The 20871-nt window shown below is 44.9% G+C and overlaps 1 protein-coding gene across 1 annotated transcript; it reads right to left on the bottom strand.

Moving 5' to 3' along the window:
- Positions 1-8618: 8618 nt before the first annotated feature.
- On the bottom strand, positions 8619-16798 carry LOC114703526 (acylcarnitine hydrolase-like). Its single transcript, XM_037206178.1, has 12 exons — positions 16645-16798; positions 14788-14992; positions 13157-13298; positions 12413-12546; positions 12073-12331; positions 11547-11645; positions 11194-11334; positions 10995-11075; positions 10616-10760; positions 10006-10143; positions 9444-9516; positions 8619-9018 (listed from the first exon to the last, which is right to left on the bottom strand). Exons 1-12 carry the CDS (start codon positions 16715-16717, stop codon positions 8832-8834), a joined length of 1677 nt encoding a protein of 558 aa, XP_037062073.1. The 5' UTR covers positions 16718-16798; the 3' UTR covers positions 8619-8831.
- Between the last annotated feature and the right edge of the window lie 4073 nt (positions 16799-20871).

Here is a 20871-nt window from a genome sequence, read left to right as displayed (position 1 = left end):
CTAGCCATCTCCCAAGTCTGCAGCCTGAGATATTTCTCGAGTTAGGGCCACCGCCGTTGGTGCGTCCTGGGAGCCACGTGAGGCCGGCACGTCCATCTCCTTGACAAAGGGGCAAACGTCTGGATTCCCGGGGAATCGTTTTCTCACCGTGGAGGGGGACCCTGCTTCTGTGGCTGACGAGTCAAGGAGCAGTCTGAGCCCGGTATCCGCCCTTGGCCTTGGGGATGCCTGGGGCCTTGGCTCCGGATCACGTTTATTTTTTATTTTTTTTTTTAATTATTTTTCTGCCTCTCCGCTGCAGACATGGGAAACAAGGCTTCCAACCCTGTTAGTCCTTCCTCTCCATTAGGCTGTCTTGTTGATTTTTTTAAGCTTTAAAACCTCTCAGTTTAATGCCTTACATAAAGATTTCTAAGCTAACTCGTCTATGTTAAAAAAAAAAAAAAAGTGGCCAAAGTATGCTTTACAAAATAACAAAAAGGGCTGCCAAGCGGCTCCTTGGATCCCGATATTTTGCGGGAGCTATCCAATCACTGTTGGCGTTCAGGCAAATGGAAAGAGTTGCTTTCTTCTTTCTCAATGCTAAACTGTCTCTTCTCGTTTCCTTCTCTCCTGCTCATATGCTCCTAGCTATACATAAACCAGAGGATTCTCTGACTCCGGAATCTCTGACTCTAGATCTTGCTAAGGAACCAATAATTAAAATTCATGTTCCATCTTCTCTCTCTAACAGAACTCTCTCAAATAGAAAGTAAGCTGGGTTCTTATACGTCTAATTCTGCTTCCTTTATTAAACAATTTCAATATATAACTCAATCTTATAGTCTCACCTTTCATGATATATACATGATACTTTCTAATAATTTACTCCCGGAGGAGCGCAAGCGGGTATGGGAGCAGGCTAGGACTCATGCAGACGAAATTCATCAAATTAACCTTTCACACCCCCCAGGAGCTGAGGCGGTTCCTTACCGAGAGCCACACTGGGACTACAACACCCAGAGTGGCTGTCTAGCCAGAGATAGGTTTATTACCTGTCTCCTGACAGGCCTCCGTAAGGCTGCCCTAAAACCAGTAAATAGTTCAGGATAAGGACGAAAATCTATCTCTTGTTCCCCAGACCTCCCCGACTAAAACTTAAGCATCTGGAGAGCAAGGCTCCTGGCCCCACAGGCAAAAGAGTCATCTGTGGCATTTAAGGTGTGCCAGGGAAGAGATAAAAGCCCAAAAACAAAATTGCCAAGTGCTGGCACTCGCTGACTCCCAAAAGCTGTTGGGTCCCTGTTTTATTTTTTTTTTTTTTTTTTTTTTTTTTTGGTTTTTCCGAGACAGGGTTTCTCTGCGTAGCTTTGCGCCTTTCCTGGAGCTCACTTGGTAGCCCAGGCTGGCCTCGAACTCACAGAGATTCGCCTGGCTCTGCCTCCCGAGTGCTGGGATTAAAGGCGTGCGCCACCACTGCCCGGCTGGGTCCCTGTTTTAAATGAGGAAAAGGCCACGGGCTACCGAATGCCCTGCCAGGCCATCAACAGCCTTGTTAAAAGTGCCGCCTAGAAAGACAAAGAGTCAGCTGACTGCCCCCAGGCACCAAGATGCATGGGTACATCAAGCTAAGACCTCCAACAGACCTAGGCTTGGCTACAGACATGGCAGGGAACCCAGAACGCAGCAGGGAAGTGATCCGTTTCTTTCCTTCTGGACACCAGAGCCACTGACTCAGTCCTGGGAGTTTTGGGATGCCACCTCTCCTTTATTGTCAGGTACAGAGGACAGCCTTACCTGCCTCATCAGACACCGCCATTTAATTGTATTTTCAGAGGCATCCCTCTCACACACACATTCTTAGTGGTGCCAAGCTGCCCTGTACCTTTAATGGGGAGGGATCTCCTAGCTAAGGCAGGAACGTCCATTTCTTTTCGCTCCACACATTCGCCTCATCCCAGACATTCCAACAGCTCTCCTACTTCTCCTCCTAGCCACTAACTCTACAGACTCCAAATATCCTCCTGTCCCACGCTGCTATTTGGAGGTAGTGTGGACTTCTCACAGCAAAAGGAGGATCCGTATCTAACTCAGGCCATATAATGGCCATGCTGGAGGCTTCCCACCTCCTCAGGGTTACAGCTCGATTTTACCCATATGCCCACCGTCAGGAAAGTTATATCTCCTCAGACCAATTCTAACACCAGGTCTTTTTTACAAGCCTCCAACTGTTCCAGATAGCCTGTTAACTCCTCTTTTATGTCACCTAAGGTCTATTCTATGGAGCTATGCGGACTGTTCACTGCCTCAGCCTTGTGACAATCCTTGCCCATCTCCAATACACATTGGGGATCAGGTTCTTCTCTTTCCTCCAGGCCAGTGCCCTTTACCTCTTTCCCCTAAGTGGCAGGGACCCTTCAAGGTAATTCTTGTGACCCCCACAGCTGCTAAACTCGAGGGCTTTCCTCACTGGGTCCACCTGTCTCACCTAAAACCTTTTATCTCACCTCCATCCCAGAAAAATCTCTCTTCATATACAGTGAAACAAACAGGGGCTCTCACTCTCAAGCTCCAGAGGACATCAGGATCCACTGCCTTGTCACCAATTCCAGAGGAATAAGGTATCACCCCTCCCTTTCCCAACCAGGGCCACACAGAGCCGGAGGTAAAAGGACCATCAAAAATATCCAGGCGGTAAGGAATAATGTAATACAACAATTTATCATTGTTCAATACTCAGCAACTGATCACCTGCATTTCCTAAGTGCTAACCTAATAAGGGAAACAGGTGCCTTAAATGAACTACCTCCAGCAAGGCTTGCCTAAGGAAAACAGGTGCCTTAAATAAACTACCTCTAATGAGGCTTGTCTCAGATAGAAATTAAGCAGAGTACTAAGACCAGATCTACCTCAGGTAAATGTCACATGCCTCTATCTGGACAGGCCAAATCTACCTCAGACAAATGCCAACTCCAAAATAAAATAATAATGATTCTTTCTCTCTAAGCTCTTTCTATGTCAACAGTATCTTGTTAAACAGAAGGTCCCCAACCACAGCACGGATGGACAGCTGCAGAACGAAGAGATGGCAGAACGTCATTCCAGGACCTCCACCATCATCCCAGGACTTCACAAGATACTCCTCATCCCCGCAAGAGCCAACCAATGCCCACTATTCAGCTGGAAGCAGTCTTTGAGAGAAACGTCGACCCCATACCCAGTCAACCACAATTTTTTTCTTTTTTTAAAAAGGAAAGAGTCGGGAATGAAGGGTTCACAACACACCCCAATGGTCGCATATACCAGGCGGACACTTCCGCCTAGCCAATTCCAGTTAGGATAGGCATTTCCGGGTCAGGGCGTCTCTCGTAACCAGGATACCGGGCAGACCTGGACACCTCTGCCTAGCCAGTTTCAGGTCAAGATAGTCATTTCCGGGTCAAGGCGTCTCGCGTAACCAGGATCCATGACGTTACATGGCCACGTAAGCGCACAATGCGACCATGTGATCTATGCATATGCGTGGAGTAGTGACGCGACCTGGCCACGCCCTCAGCTGGTTTTTAAAGCGGAGTGCCATATTCCCGGTTCTCTCTCTCTTCTCTCCTCTTCCTCTTCTCCACGCACGTGTCTCTCCCACAGGCCTGTGCACTCTATCCCTTTATTTCTAATAAACTCTTATAAGTGGGGGGAAAAAAAAAAGCAGGAGCTGAGTTCCTAGCAGTAGCTGCAATACAGGAAAATCTGAGGCAAAAATTGACTGTACAGAAATGTGTACTCAAACTCTCGCCCCCAGAATAGAAAGCAGTTAGGAGAGGAACTGAGCTTTGGCTAAGGCATCAGGGACTCTGCATCTTGGGGTAGGGGACAAGCAGATCTATCCCAGGGGGAAAATCTTTCTTGAAAAGGCTTTATTTTTCAAGCAGTTTCATTTTCTTTCACTGACCCAGTAAGTCAGGAAACAAATGCCAGTCTGTAAGCATGCATGGGTGGGTGCAGCCTACTCTGGGAAAAAAATGTCAGATAAAGAAAGTACACTTACCAATGCAAGCTCAGGGAGAATAGAAACCTCCCATAGTGAAAAAGCTTGCATTATCTTGATTTTTAGCACAAATACAGGCCAAGAAAACTGGAAGTGCAACGTTCACAATTGGTCACAGCTGGGTCTTCTCCTGGACCCAGAATAGCATCATGGGAAATGCAATTCATTGTAACAGTGTGACAATATAGAGAAAGGAAGTTTGGGAAATGTAGTCCATAACAGAGATGCTGGCACTGCCCAAAAACTGTTTTTTCAGCTCAAAATACAAAATTTTTCCCACAAGCTTTGTGAGCTTGCCTCCTAGGAATGAGAAACAGGGGAACAACCTGCCTGTCAGGTGGGGATTATTTACTATGGAAAAATGAGAAATAGGTGATGTCTGTCAGGAGGCAATTAAAAAAATCATGAAAAGGCTGGAGAGATGGCTCAGAGGTTAAGAGCACTGACTGCTCTTCCAGAGGTCCTGAGTTCAATTCCCAGCAACCACATGGTGGCTCACAACCATCTGTAACGAGATCTGATGCCCTCTTCTGGCCTGCAGTCATACCTGCTGTATACATAACAAATAAATCTTTAAAAAAAAATCATGAAAATGTTCTTCCTCAGAGTGAGCTAATCAAAGATGTGTTTAAAACAACACATCTATGTCCTTGACTCTTTTGGATAATAGCAGTTTTTATGAAAAAATAACCTTATCAGAAACATTAAACTAATAAAAACCTATCAAAGACAAATCATTAAAAGAGCTTATGGCAGTTCAAATATCACCTTTAACTATATTAAGAAGAGGGAATTTTACCCTCAGTCAAGCTTAGAGCTTGGACTTCAAACGCTCAAGAAAACTTTCAGAATGATATCAAGTCTGACTATGAACTCTGAACTTTAAAAATGATTTGTGTACTTCCTGTCTTGTTAGAAGAAAATGTAACCATTCAGTTAAGAAATCTCTTCTAGATGTTTGCTAATAGAATTTGCTTTTGAATGTAAGTTAGTTCTGTTAAGAGATTCTTTCTAGTGTAAGTTAGTTCTGTTAAGAGATTCATTCTAGATGTTTGCTAATAGTTTCCTCTTGAATATAAGTTTGGTAAATAATTCTTTTAACAAATCTCTTCTAGATGTGTGCTAACATTTGTAAAATAGTTCTATAGAGTTTGTTTTTTAATCTAAGTTTGTGAAAAGTGTAAATAAGTTTAATGGAGTTTGCTTTTGAATATAAGTTTGTAAAAAGTGTAAATATGTAAAAAGTGTAAATATGTATAATAGAGTTTGCTTTTGAATATAAGTTTGTAAAAAGTGTAAATATGAATATAAGTTTGTAAAAAGTGAAAATATATAGGAGAGTTTTCCATTGAATGTAAGCTTATAAAAAGTATAAATATGTATAGTAGTATAATGATATTCATACTAGTTGTAAATATGTAAATATGTATACTAGGTTTTGTACAAGATATATTTGAACATTTTTTATAACAGCCCAGAATGTAATTTTATGGTCTCAGTGGCCCCTGGTAAAGTTAAGCTAAGGTGTCATACTTAGGGGAGATTTTCTGTCTTCTTTCTAAAAGATAAAAAGGGCCTAGTGCCTCTAAGACTGATGTGGTTACCTTAGACCCATTCCAGTAAAGATATTCCATTTTTATTATCCTCTATTACTTTGCTGGAATATGTGGCAGCTATAGTGATCATTGTGGATGTTTGCAACCTCTTAGTAGGGATCTGGGTCAGAACTGAGTTAAGCTCTGTACCCCCTCTTGCCAGAGGCTGATAGCCAAAGATGGACAACTTTCTTCTTGATAACTTCCTGAATGTATGTATGTGAAATTAATCAAGAAGGATGACCTAAGACAGGCACAATCTATCTGATAGGCCTAGGGTAGTTATGGAGGCCCACAAGAGTTTCCTAGTGATACCTGAGCTTGCTTTACTCAGCAGGGCTGCATTAGAGGATTGCTTGACTACATGTGTGGTTACCAGGTGTTTGGAAGGGTCTGCACTTGGCTGTGCTAAGGGGAAGGTCTTTTGCTTCACCCCTTGGCATTCCTATAAAAGGCCCTTTAGAAAAGACAGAAGGGGCTGGTGATATTGACCCAGGCCCTCCCGAGGCTATCCTATGTTTCTATCTGTTCCTTTCCCTTCTATCCTTCTATCGAATACCTCTTATCTCTCACTCCTCAAGAGTACCCTATTGTAAAATGTGGGAGTGGGCCTCCCACAGGGAAATGGATAGGCCTCCCACAGACATCATGAAATTTTCAGGCAAATGGATGGAACTAAAAAAGAACATCCTAAGTGAGATAACCCAGACTCAGAAAGACAAACATGGTAGGTACTCACTCATAAGTGGATACCAGATGTAAAGCAAAGGATAACCAGACTACAACCCACAGCTCCAGAGAAGGATAGGTAACAAGGAGGACCCTAAGAGACATGCATAGATCACTTTGGATAAGGGAAATAAAAGAGATCTCTATGAGTAGACTGGGGGCAACAGGAGACAATAGAGGAGAGGGGATAGAGGATGAGAACATGATGGAACTGGATGGTCAAGCTGGGAGAGGGATGGAGTGAGAGAGCAATGAAAGAGATAGCTTAATAGAGGGAAACATCATGGGGATAGGAAGAAACCTGGTGCTAGGGAAGTTTCCAGGAATTCACAAGGGTGAACCCAGATTAGACTACTAGCAATAGTGGAGAAGGTGCCTGAGCCTATCCTGGTAACCAGATTGGTGAATACCCTAATTGTCATCATAGAGCTTTCATCCAGTAACTGATGGAAGCAGATGCAGAGAGCCACAGCCTATCACCAGGCCGAGATCCAGGAGTCCAGTCAAAGAAAGGGAAGAGGGATTATATGAGCAATGGAAGTCAAGATCATGATGGCAAAATCTACATATACTACTAAACCAAGCTCATCGGAACTCATAAAATGTAGACTGACAGCTGTGGAACCTGCATGGGACCAGACTAGGCCCTCTGCATATGGAAGACAGTTGTGTAGTTTGTTCTGTTTGAGGGGCTCCTTGCAGTGGTATCAGAATCCATCCCTGGTGTATGACCTGTCTTTTTGAAGCCCATTACCTGTGGTGGGACAGCTTTCTCAGCCTTGATGCAGGAGGGAGTGGCTTGGTCCTGCCTCAACTGAGTTACCAGGCTTTGCTGACTCACCATGGGAGACCTTACACTTTTGGAGGAGGGGAGAGGGGGTGAGTCAGGGGATGGAAGCCTGGGGGAGTGGGAGGAAGGATGAGAGAGGGATCTGCGGTTGGTATGTAAAATGAATTTTAATAATTTCTTAAATAAGAAAGAATTTAATAAAAAACGCAAAAAAAGAAAAGAAAATTATTGAGCTAGAGGACCAAAGAGAATATTAGTTCCAGAAGGAAGTAAGAAGTAACCAGGAACTAAGAAAGGCCAAAGATCCCTCCATGCAGTGATCAGGGAGACCATTGCTTCTGCTGAACACCTCATACCCCATCTACACAATCCAGAGTCAAACATCTTCACTGATCTGTGCTGTGACCATGCAAATAGGGTCTGACCACATCTGTAGAGCCCTTGGAATAAAAACAAACCTTGATGTAAGCCGATAGCAAGGAACTACAGTGGTTCTTCTTGTTACACATACACACACACACACACACACACACACACACACACACACACACACACACACTGTTCCAGGATCAAAGCACAAATGAACATGCCAAAATATGCTTCTCACAAAAAAAAAAAAAGCTCCTTTTCCCATTTGAGGACAGAAATAAAGAAGTGGATTTTTATACCATCAATCATACTGACAATCTATGGAGACACTAGATAGCAAGGTTTTCAGTTGCTGGCAATCTTTCTGGCTGATGTGAGGACCTTGGATGCTGTAGTCTGACAGTCTTTGTGGCTCATACTTGTATGTTACAGCCTGATGTCCAATGTCATAATTATAAGATTGAGTCCACTGAGCAGTGGCCAAGGAATTAACACCATTGCTTGTCTATTTTACCCAAGGAGGACACATGGGGCAATCTTTGAGTCAGAGAGTTTGCCCTCTCCACATGGCAAATTAATCCTGAACTTCATGATCACCAAATCTGGGAACCAATTTCTTCTGTTTATAAGCCATACTGTTTATGATACATACTTAAATACACAGTGATGTACATACTCAGCTGTCTGGTTATTATATATTTACATGCAGTGTCCATCTTTAGAACAAGTTCCTCTTGCATTTCTGCATAGGTCCTCTCACTCAGTCTTGCTAGTAGTGGGGCCACACATCTGACACAACACTCAGCTTGAAGCTTATTATGAATTTTTCATGGCATCTAGAATATACTAACACACCAGTGCTATTACTAATCAGGTTATAATCAACTCATAGATAATGGATTAGGAGTTGCTGAGAGATGTACGTGGGGTTGTAATACCCAGCCACATGTGTCATGTAAAAACTATCCAGAGCTTCTGATTCATTTGCAGAAATGTAGAATTTGGGAAAGAAGAGAAAGAGGGTTGGGAGAAGATGAGGTAAAGAAGAGAGGAAGAGATGCAGGTCCACTAGGATACAAAGCAATGTTGGCATCCACTGGGGCTCACACAAACACACGGTCATGGGGAAATTTATTGAATATGTGAAACAAGACAGGACCCAGACAAACAGGGTACCAGTGACACATTTAAGTGTTAGCTGAACAGATACATGAAGAGGGGATGCATGCACACATGAAGGATGGAGTCACCCCTCTCTTCTGAGTGTGTGGACACCTTAGTTTGACTCCAGTTCTACTCAGAGCACTCCACTATGGTACATAACATGCTACAGCTCTGTGTGCTTGTTCTCAACATCCTTCAGCTGCTGGATCTTCTGGGGCAGAATCTTGGTCCAGAACTGCATCCTGTTGGCCTTCAGAGCATAGCCCACATTAGTCTGGATGTCCAGCTGCAGGTACTGCTCATCCTGATTAAACACAGGCCAGTGGGGCAGGTCCATGCTGTTGGGGTTCCTGTGGAAACATCCCCATGTTAGGTTGAGGTGAGGATCACTGTGAGTTATGCTGTGCCCAGACTTTATCCCCTACTTTGGGTCAATATGGTGCATGAAGCAGGCCAGAATTCTAGGACAAGGAAGAATAGTCTCATGATAGAGGCAAAAAGAAAGACCCACTAGTGTCACTCCATAAGAGGCAAGACCATCTGGGATGCTTTTCCTTTCTCTATAGCAGGCTCATGTACCCAAAACTAGAGCAGTTTGCAACCCACGCCAGGGTACAGGGAGATGACTGTGGGCTGACACTCATATGGGACAACTGTGTAAGAGGAACCTGCCCCTGAAGAATAACCTGTCATGTGATAAAGGAACTATAATGCTCCTGAGGCTACCACAAACAAGAGGAGGCCCTGGGAGATTCAGGAGGGGGGGTCTTCTCACCCATATCTTGCAAAGTTGGCCCAGTACTTCATTATCCTCCTGCTCAGCAGCTTCTCATCTTCAGTAAAGTCAACTGTAGCCATGAGGAAAAGAAAAGTTCAGGTTTCAGTTGCCCCATACACCTGCCACATCCACAATCCCAACTACAGCCTAACTGCATTGTGCATGTTCCCCATCTGCTGGGATTCAGGATCTTCCATTTCTAACACTCCCCTTACTTGTCCCAGCCTCTAACTGAACCCACCACCTCCACCTCGGCTTATTCTCAGTCCAGAGGCTCTTGCTTTGCTCTTGCATAGTCATTTAAGGAAACATCATGGCATTAATTGTCCTTCTCTGATGCCAGGCCTGGCACCATGATAAGTTTGGGGACAGGGACAGAAAGTACAGTCTGAATTGTAAAGGATTCAGATTATAATCCTAGTACACCATTTAGAGCTATAAGATGGCTGTGATACGCTCGCCAAGACCCTCAGTTTCCTCACTTGGACAGTGAGCTCAGTCATCCTTCTGTACTCACCTGGATCCCCATTCTACTAATGGAAAAAAAGGGAAAACTCACATTTGCTGCCCCAGTAGGAGGATCCAAAGACAAAGAAAACCTCATCACCATGGTCAGCCTTCACATGAGATGGTCTGACATCTTTGAAGAAGCTGGGTGAGTGCTGGAACTCGTAGAAGTAGACAGGGGCAAGAGGACCTGGAAGTGTAGACACGTTGTGATGTAGTTGCCTCTTTCCTGGACCTATCCTGTCTCATCTTTTGTATGAGGTTCCTTGATCTAAAGTTGTCACAGTAGCTTAGGGGAGTGTGGACTACAAGGTTAAACCATGAGCCTTTGGAAAGGCCTTGGTTAAATCATGACCTTGAGTAGTTAGAGGAAGTTCTAGCACATCATAACTTCACTTTCCTCATTGTGCCTGGTAAAGGTATCATGCTCTTACACTAGATATGAGGATTTACTGAGTCCTCAGAAGCCTGGGACCAAAGAACAATTAAAGACACCAGGGGGCTGTCCTTGGACCCACAGCTCTGAGACATCTCCTTGGAATCAGGCCTCTTTTTCTTTGTGACACTACAGTAGATTAATCATGTGGCATTATGCATAAGAAAAAAGTATTCTTCCGCTAGCTAGAGTCCCAACCCAGAGTCATATTTATAGATGTATTCACTCTGAGCATGTGCTACTTGCAAGGCAGGGGCCACAAATATGGAGTCTTCCATCATCTCCTTGAACTGTGCTAGAAGAATCTCAGGGTCTTCAGTGTCTCCAAAATACTCCTCTACCAGAATGTCAGCAGAATCAGGAGGCATCATCTAGTTCAGAGAGGTCCAGAAAAGATGTGTTAGGAAACTTCAGCACCAGGAATCAGTATCCTCAGGTGAAGAGAGAAGGGGTCTGAGATGGGAGAAGGTAACTGAGTAAAGAACATATTAAGGGGGACACCATTACAAAACAGAAGTATACCCCATTCTTTGCTCAAGTGGCTCTTTGCAATGGCAGATAACTAGAAGCTCCCTGTCATTGGCCCACAATATTAGGAGTCTTACCAGTTTTGTTGGTGTGCTCTGTAGAACAGCCTGAATGGTCTCTCTGTCCATTTTTTCCCCAGTATCAATGTTGCACAGGTACTGAGAGGTGGATAGAAAAGTTCAAGTTGATTTTCAAATAGGGTGTAGTTGGGGCTGTGGAGCTCTGAGCACCCTCTCCCATCCAATCACTTAATCAAGGAGTTGTATCTGGACTCACAGTTGGGACGTCCCAGCCATACTCATCATTGTTGACACCCATGATGCTGGGGACAGGTTGAAAATCAGCAGAGAGCAACAGCTCTTCAGGATGCATAGGAAAGAACTCCCCATCTACCACAGCAGGGATGATCTTGAAGACCTGAGGGGCATTCAAGGTGAGGGATCAAATTCATGGTCCAGATATTTTCTGATGTCAAATAATCCCATGATTTCCATTCATATCCATTTTTCATTGACAGCTACAAGGGCATCAAGACATGTACATCAGCTACATTATCCCCAAGTAAAAAGGACTTTCTATTTCACTCCCTATCAGACCCCTTCCAAGACACGAGCACCATGCAATCAAACCTTGGTGATAGCCAGAATCTCCTCTTCACTCTTGCCTCTCAGACAGCCCAGAAGGGATTCTGAGTCCATCTGATTACATCCAGAGACGTTGGCCACCATCTGTATAGTGCACAAGCAGGAGCCTGTTCATCCTTCCAAGCAGGGAAAGTTTTCCTAATATTCCTAGTTAGTGTGGATGCCCCACAAATCACAGTGGGTAAATTGTGTGGATTACAGCAGGAATGCAATTGTTCCCACTTCCCCTTAGTTAATATGAGATAGACAAGGGAGCTAATGCACCTGCTGCAATGCTTCTGAACACAAAGGGAGCTACTAGGTACAACTGTTTGGGGCAGAGAAAATATTCAGCTAAGTGAGGCAGAGGTGTATGCATCCTGACCCTTGAAGCCTTCAGCAAGGAAGAAGAAAAAAGAAAGTCCTAGGTACCTCTATGATATTTATTGCATTCACAGAGCAGACAGAACCAGGAGTTTGAGAGTGAGGGCTGGGATAGAGGACTAGGATGGGGAGAATTGAGGGAACTCACTGTGTAGACCATCTCAGCAGATTGGTAGACGAGACCAGGCATCGTGACCACTCCACTCTGCATAATGGCTCTGTGAAAGAGTCCTTTGGACAATGGGGACACAACAAGTGAAGACACACTCACGCCACCTGCTGACTCGCCAAAAATTGTGACCTGGTCAGGGTTGCCTCCAAAGTGGGCGATGTTCTGCTGGACCCAGCGTAGGGCAGCCACTTGGTCCAGGTAGCCCCAGTTGCCTCTGGCATGCTGGTCTCCAGTGCTGAGAAGTGGCAGGGACAGGAATCACAGGGCTGTCCTGTTTCTGCCCAGCTTCCAATTCCCTGCCCAGCCCTGGGCTCACCTGAAGTAACCCAGGACACCCAGGCGGTACTGGATGGTGACCACCACAATGTCCTCAATGGCCGCTAGCTTTGATCCATCATACATAGAAGCCATTCCCAGAACCAGTCCTCCACCATGGATCCATACCATCACCTGGTTAATAATAATAATAATAATAATAATAATAATAATAATAATAGATCACTCTTCTTACCCAGCCCAAGTGCCACTTGTCATCTAGAATATCTATTGCTTTTTCTCTGAAGCTGCCCACATAGACAGGTCCCAGCCGTCATGATCTGGTGAAAGCTCCACATTCCAAAAGGAAGAAAAATCTCTCAACCCTTCATCTGCCACCTGAACTAAAATCTGTCTCCGATTCTCTAGGACACCCTCAGAGAAGAAAAGACGTGTATCTTTCGTGGTCACTTATAGAAATAAAACAAGTACCCCCCCATCTTACTTGCCAAAAATATGAGTCAATTTTTATTACTTGGATAATCCAAAACTCATCTCAGGGAAATCTAATTGAGTTTTCTGGGCATAAGCCCTGAATACCTTAAGTTACAGACTCTGACTTCTCCGTGCCTCCAGGGATTTCTGTCCCTAAGCCCATGAGTTAACTGTCTATTGTGAGAAAGAAGGAATTCTTGAACATAATGCCAGGGTCTTTACTGAAGCAAACCCAGAATGATCTTAGCCCTCTATATTCCTTCAGAGGAAATGTCCTTCCACCTCTAGTTAGTCATGGACTGATACTCACAGGGAGGTTGGAGCCCTCAGAAGCATGAACAGGTGAGTAGATGTTGAGGTACAGGCAGTCTTCAGACATAGAAAGAAGAGGTGGGGTGCTTGTGAATGGGGCCTGGGCTAATGCACTCAATACAGTGATATTCTGTAGACACCTGTTAATGATAATAAACAATTAACTATTCCAAGGACTGAACTGTAGTTAAAGCCAGACACTGGATAGTGCTGTGGGATGTTCCTTGTGCTTAATATGTTGCTCTGATTGGGTAATAAATAAAGTGCTGATTGGCCAGTGGCCAGGCAGGAAGAATAGGCGGGACAAAAAGAGAGGAGGATTCGGGAAAGTGAAAGGCTGAGTCAGGAATCACCCGTCAGACAGAGGAAGAAAGATATAAAAGTACCGGTAAGCCATAAGCCACGTGGCAAGATATAGATGTATAGAAGTAGGTTAATTTAAGATATAAGATCTAGCTAGCAAGAAGCCTGCCACAGCCATACAGTTTATAAGTAATATAAGTTTTTGTGTGTTTACTTGGGTCTGAGCGGCTGCAGGAGCTGGGTGGAAACAGGAAAACTTTAGCTACAAGGTAGATTTACTACTAGAAAACTACTTGCTGGGAATATGACATCATTTTCTAACGACCCTATTGGGGCTGGAGTGATGGCTCAGTGGTCACTAGCCCTGGCTGTTCTTCCAGAGGACCTGCACCGACATGACAGATGACAACCCTGTACCCTAGTCTCAGGAGATCTGGGGGCACTGAAATCATATGGAACATAGACATACATGCAGCAAAAACACCCATATCCATAAAATAATAAGTAAATAAAATAGAGTCACTCCTTCACACATAAAGGTCTCATGCTGGGGAAGCTATGATGGAGCCCAGACCTGAAGATAGAGATTTGGATAATCTCACATCTATTTATTGGGAGTTCAGGAAATTGAGGGTCCTAGGAGTCTTCAAGGCACCCTTTAACCATGGGTTTTGAAATATTTACCATTCTCCCTATCCCTATTGAAGCCTGAAAGAGGTAAGTTGTCCTTAGAGTGCTATTACATAAATGGGTATGAATTAGTTTCCCACAAGGTAGTAGGAGCTCATTCATCTAAAGTCTCCATTTTCAGGGTTCCACATCTCTCCCACAGGCCTCCTCATTGTCAGCACATGCACTTGTTCTTGTCAAATGACATCTGCTCATATGGTTGGCACAGTGAGTGTGGAGGGTACAGTCCTTGAGGGCCACTGCTTCACTGTTTAGGACTTTTCAGTCTCTGCTATAAAACTCAGGAGTTCTTCTGGTTAAGTGATGGAGCCTGATCTCCTCCCAGAGACATTTTCCCTGGTGTCAGAGACACAGGTCATAACCTGACTCTCAAGACAAATGTGTTTGTGCTCCCATCTGCAGTACTCAAGGGTAGCTCCTTGTGTGTGCCAAGCGCTGAACCTTGAGCCTGTAACTGGCTGTTCCATTCAGAATCTGAGCAGGCCCTTGGGAAAATGTAGTGGGAATCCCCCTACTCCATGAAGAAGGGGAACAGGATGTGGGATTGAGAGGTAAGAACCACTGCAGCTGGGACATCGCTCACAACACTAGCCAACTCCCTGGGCCTGAAGTCTACTGGGCCCCAGAAGAGCTTACACGGCAGGATAAGAAGTTCCATCCCTCACACCGCTCCATGGTTCAGGGGGCTCAGGAGGAGCAAACCGCAGAGGTCCTACAGGTGGCTTGGCAAAGGGAATTCCCAGGAAGGTGTGGACTCCCATGTTGATATCCTCCAAGTGGACAAGGCTACCCTGCACCTGTCCAGTGTGTGTGTTCCTGATGGGCCTGGATGAGTCCTGGCCTGTAAATAAAGAGGTGACAGCTGGGTTAGTCTGCCCAATAGGCCACTTTTGTTGCTCTCCTTTCTACGCTCTGCTCAGCCACATCAAAACACCCTGGACTGAAAACACAGGATTTACATATTCCCTGCCTGTTACAGTCTTCACTGAGGTACCTCCAGGTCTAGTCCATTCACCAGACTCAGCTAGGCACCATGGACTCAAGGACATCATTCAGCCCTATGAGCTTCCTGCACAGGCCACATATGTGCCAATGACACAGTCTCCTTCCCATCAACTCTGTGTGAGCCAGTATAGGGACTATTCGGTCACACTGAAAATTATCCCATGTAGCCTAGCTACATGCACGATGTTTCATTCACACAGAAAAGCTCTCTATAAAGTTCATATGAAATCTGATAAACTGTCCTTCCCACCAGAGGCTGTAAGCCATAACCCAGAACAGGGACAGAGTTTATGACCAACAGGTAAAATCAAACACAGCTGAAGAAATTTCATTGTCTGCTTTCCTTTGTTTGCTTGTTTGTTTGCTAGTTTGTTCTTTATTTTCTTGACACAAGGTCTTGCTAAGTAGTCCAGACTGGTTTTGTAGTTGGACATCCTCCTGTCTCAACCTCCTTGGTACTAAATTTGCAGCTGTGTGTCTACACCCAGATCACACTTCTCTTCTTGAGTAATCCTGGACAGTATATGTCAGACTATGTCATTTGCTGTCCTTGTGGATGAGACAGGCCTGGGAGGTATAGAAGGAATGGAACATGAACCTTTTTCCTCTTATACTTGTCAGTGATTCTGAACCAAGACTTTTAAACAAACAACATTTGAAATAACAACCATGAGTGAATCTGGCAGAACCTGCTATCTAGAAGGTGCTGGTGACTTCCCAGACATCTGGCAAAAACTGGGAGGAGTCTCAGGCTAAGGTGAGTGCAGTCTCCTTAATTGAGAGGGCTGGCTAGTGGTCACCAGAGTTCACACCAGGAGGATTTGTGGTAAGGGACATCTCAGGTTGCACACACACCCTGAGCACAGTGCCCTCTGACTCAGCTCTGATAAGGACCTGAAAATTGTTGACTCTCCCAAAGGACATGCTAGTTGCCCCAGAAACCAATCCCCAGGTAAAGAACATGGAAAAGGGAACCCAGAGTATCTAGATACAACTGTAGGTTGTAGGACTGGGACTGTTTGCATAACTTAGTGGCAGCCAGTACCTTGTGCAGGGCATTTTGAGGAGTGCCATGGCACTTCTCTATTCTGAGAGTGACACATGAGGACTCTTCAGCATCATGAAGTTATGCTGTTATTATCCAAGTCAGTAGCAGCTACAGTTTCAGACACACAGAGAGGAAATGTCTCCTCTGTTCCTCTGTTCCTCTGTCCCTTGACATTAAATCCAACACAACTGAGAGCCCATCATGCTGGGGTAACTTCTCAGTATCGGAGTTCCTCTGTCCTCCCAGATGCCTTGTTTGGTACAGGGGCTAGACTGTGGACTTTTGTAGGGAATTAGGAGATCCACATTTCCCACACTGCCATCTCCACCCACCCGCTCCTTCCTCCCTGGTACTTTTCCTCCTGCAACCTCAGTCAATAACTCTTATCAAGTTTTGGCAGCTTGGACACGGGTCCCCCATTCCTCCCTAGGTAGTCTCACCCTGAACAGAGAAGAGAAGCAGAAGCCCATAGGTCAGAGAATTCAGCCATCCAGGAAGTCTGTCTGAAGGCATGCTTAGCTCCCAGTCCTGAGTCTGTGCTGCTGTGTGTGATCAACCTCGTGTAAATGTCACAAATATATGAACTTGCCTGAGCAGGAACTTTGAACCAAGGAGAGGAGGCAGAGTGGGAGCAGAGGGTGAGGCAGTCCAGACCAAGGTCCTTGAACTCTACCTGCTGGGCTGCATGGTGGGAACCAATGAGCAAAGTGAGGCAAAGCTGCCTCCCATTCCTGCTCTTCCTTTAGTCCCCTGGGGAGGCACAGCAGGGACTCTGAAGCCCTCTCTCCAAATCTGGAGTTGCCATATCAGGATTATTAAGCAGTCACAGGACTACAAAATGAATTGGTGTAAATAGGATGAAGCAGAAAGCTATAACTGGAGAATCTGGGGGCTTTTCTGAGTAGATGCATTCTCAAGATGTCACAGATGGAGAATGGAATGAAACTGAGGAATGTAACCTGGGTAAAGGCAAACTGCATGCCCATACCCACCACCCTGAAAACACCTCCCTGCTTTCAGACTTACACATCCTGAGTCCAGGTTTAGGGTTCCTCATCCCTTACATTGATCTTAGGGTCTTCATGTGCCCCTCCCAGTTATGCTTTGACTGTTCACGAACCACACTGCAACTCTGCCACCATAGCATAGTCCCTTGGCCTCTTTACTGTAGCTACTCTGGTGGCCAGCTTCTCTCCAGTTCACAGTTGCTAACCCACGTGCACTGGTGCCTGCTGGCTCTAATATTGAAGACAGTCTGGGCTCTTGGGGCCTGAATTAAGGTTCAAATACAGGCCACGGAACAGGAGTTGCAGAAACATGGTGAACCTTGGCAGACTGCATCTGAGAGGACAGAATCAGGTGCTCACACCTAGCCCATCCTGATTTCCCAAAGGTACTGTCATGAGGTTCAATCTCAGAAAGACTTTAGATAGAGCCAACTAAGAACAGGCTTTGGTTCCATTTTCCAGTCCCTAGAGGTCTACAGAATACACACAACCACACAGAAAGACTTATTCCATGGCACTTTTCTGGTCATTTCCCTGGTATGGTACAACCACAGCTTGTCCTATCACCCTGATCTCAGTTAGCTGTCTCCTCCTCAGCACACTCTGTGGTCACAGCTCCTGCCTAGGCAATGCTCTCTGCCCTCAATCCCCTGTTTGAAGGAACAGCTGGAGTATGGAGGTTGAAGGCCCTCAGCTCCTCCAAGCTCCCTGTCCTAGGACCAGTTTCTTCAGTTAACTAGACAGCATGATAATCTTCTGAATCCTGGGCTTCTGCACCAAGCTGGAGGAGGGTCCCCGTGCACTCTGCTACTTACTGCACTGGCTTCAGAGGCTCTGCATTGATGATGGAAAGACCATAGGAAATGTGGACTGGAAAGTCTCACCAGTCATGTTCTGTATATGAGGAAGTTGTCAAAGTGTGTGTGTGTGTGTGTGTGTGTGTGTGTGTGTGTGTGTGTGTGTGTGTAGAGGGAAGGGAGTAAAGCTCAGGAAAACATCTGAAATGAGACACCACCACACATCCAGTCATTGTAACCAGATCATGACCCATAGGCAAAAGTGTTGGCAAAGACATGGAACATCTGATACAGCTACACATGCCTAGAGGGGAAGGAAAATGATTACATGGTGATCAGGGAAGGCAACTTCACATCTTCTCTGAAAGTTCCACACATTTGTTCTATGACTCAACAATTCTAATTCCAGGACTTTAGCCTGGAGAAACAAGTGAATGGCATCACATCAAGTCATGGGTTTGGATTGTTTGCTTGTATTTTGGTTTGTTTTGAGACAGGGTCTCTCTACATAGCCTTGGATGTCTGAGAACTCACATTATAGACCAGGCTTGCCCAAACTCACCTATTCAACTGCCTTTGCCTCCTGAGTGCTGGGATTAAAGGCATGTACCAACATGCCCAGTCAAAGTCTTGTTTGAACAACAGCATGACAGCTTGATCAAAGTAGCTCAAACCTGATGTCACTCAGATGTGGAACAACAAGTGGTGTGTTCAGTCACCATCAAAGGAAAATGCCATTTGAACCTCAAAGACATTATCTCAGTGACAGAACTCTCACACATGATTCTTCTCTGTGATAGGGTAAACAAGACTCTGATGTTTCTGAATTATATTCTATTTCCAAACTTAAAATCCAGAAAGGAATCAGTTAGTTGCCAGGTAATAGGGCTCAGGTCGTTGGTTTATGAAAAGGAACATATAGAAATATTTGTTGTTTAGTCAGAAAATATATATTCTTATACATGAAGTGGGTGTGATTACATGCCTCATATTCTATTCCAATATACTAAGCTATGGAATAAATGAGTGAATTTGAGTGCATACTCATCACTTGACAATAAAGGTCTACAAAAATAAGACTATTATTGAAATCTTTTAAAAAAATCTCCTGCTCCTGGATGGTGGTGCATTCATTTTTGATCCAGCCCTCGGGAGGCAGAGGCAGGCTTTTCTGTGATTTCACAGCCAGCCTGGTCTACAGAGCAAGTTCCATGACAGGATTCAAAACTACACAGAGAAACCCTGTCTCAAAAAAGAAGAATAGGGGAGGAGGAGGAAGATAAGGAGGAGGAAGAGGAGAAAGAGGAGGAGGAAGAGGAAGAGGAAGAAGAGGAGGAGGAGGAGAGGAGAAGAAGAAGAAGAAGAAGAAGAAGAAGAAGAAGAAGAAGAAGAAGAAGAAGAAGAAGAAGAAGAAGAAGAAGAAGAAGAAGAAGAAGAAGAAGGCACTCTTGGTTAAGTGCCCTGTTCATCTGCTGAAATGTCCTTGCAACCAGCAGTAAGTTCAGGCTCCAGCAGAACTATCAGGTAGTTGTCTTCCTGTGCTCAGAGACTGTCTAGCACCTTATTGAACTTTATCTTTGTCTGCCCTCTAGTGTCCATTGAGAGCAATGCAAGAGGCATCCCTTCATGATTTCCTGTGATTGGTCTTCAATGCAGTGGATGAAAAAGAGGGACTTGAAGAACCTGGGAAAACTAGAACCGCAGAAAGGCAGTTTCTCAGAGGCAAGAGGTTATGGCCATCTTGGGTCTAGGAAGAAGGATCTAGCTGTGTGATGACAGAGATAAAATGTTTTAGGAAACACTGCCGACAATACGATTTGGCACTTTTATATAAAGACAAAATAGAAGTGGGGTAGAACCATAGAGGCTATATATATAGCATGGAGGTCCCTAGGACGACTGTGGCATATAATAAATTTCAGTTTTACTCAATTATTGAAAAAAAATAGCCAAATGAATGGAAACACATGAAGTATGAACCAAAGGCTGAGGGCCCCAGCTGGATCAGGCCTCTGAATAGGTGAGACGGTTGATTGCTGATCAGTTTGGAGGCAACTAGGCAGTGGACCAAGTCCTTTGCTCATTGCATGAGTTGCTGTTTGAAACTGGAGCTTATGCAGGGACACTTGGCTCAGTCTGGAGGAAGGGACTGGACTCCTGGACTGAATCTACCAAGTTGATCTCAGTCCGCGGGGAGGACTTGTCTGGAGGAGGTGGGAATGGAGGGTGGGCTGGGGTAAGGGGAGGGGATGGGAGGGGGAGAATAGGGGAACCCATGGCTGATATGTAGAACTGAATGGTATTGTAAAATAAAAAAATATATATAACAAAAAAATAGAAGTGGGGAGTTTTGTTTTGTTTAGAGGATAAATAAAAAACTTAGAGTGAAAATAAGGTAACAATGGAAATAAAAGACTAGAAGACCAAGGAGAATAGGAGTGTCACGAGGACCAGAAATGTGCAGGGAATTGTAAAAGGCAGAAAGGCCCTCAATAGATGAATAGATGCTCAGGGAGACAGGGGAGAGCAATCTCTTCTGATGGACATGTCTGGGCCTCCTGATACCCCCATCCTCATTTCAGACACCCACAGTCAAGCACCTTCACAGTATGGATGGCATCTCTGTCCAGGTAACTTACTGAAGCACCACTGATGCTGGACGCTTCTTACAGCAACAGACAACCTTGTTAAAATGGTCCTGTTGAGAGATTCTCCTTATTAATGCTTTTTCTTCAAGGGAGAATCTTCCTGAGGAAGTTGTGCCATGCTGCAAGATGAAGTGAGCTGTCTGCTCGTGAGAAAGCCGGGCCCCAGAAAGGGTGGAAGTTTGTGACCATGTTGTGAAAAATCAGCATAAGTGCTC

This window comes from Peromyscus leucopus, chromosome 5 (genome assembly GCF_004664715.2).
Source record: "Peromyscus leucopus breed LL Stock chromosome 5, UCI_PerLeu_2.1, whole genome shotgun sequence".
NCBI classification, from domain to species: domain Eukaryota; kingdom Metazoa; phylum Chordata; class Mammalia; order Rodentia; family Cricetidae; genus Peromyscus; species Peromyscus leucopus.
Note: the sequence above shows the minus strand (reverse complement) of the source record. Positions and strands in the feature narration are given on the sequence as shown.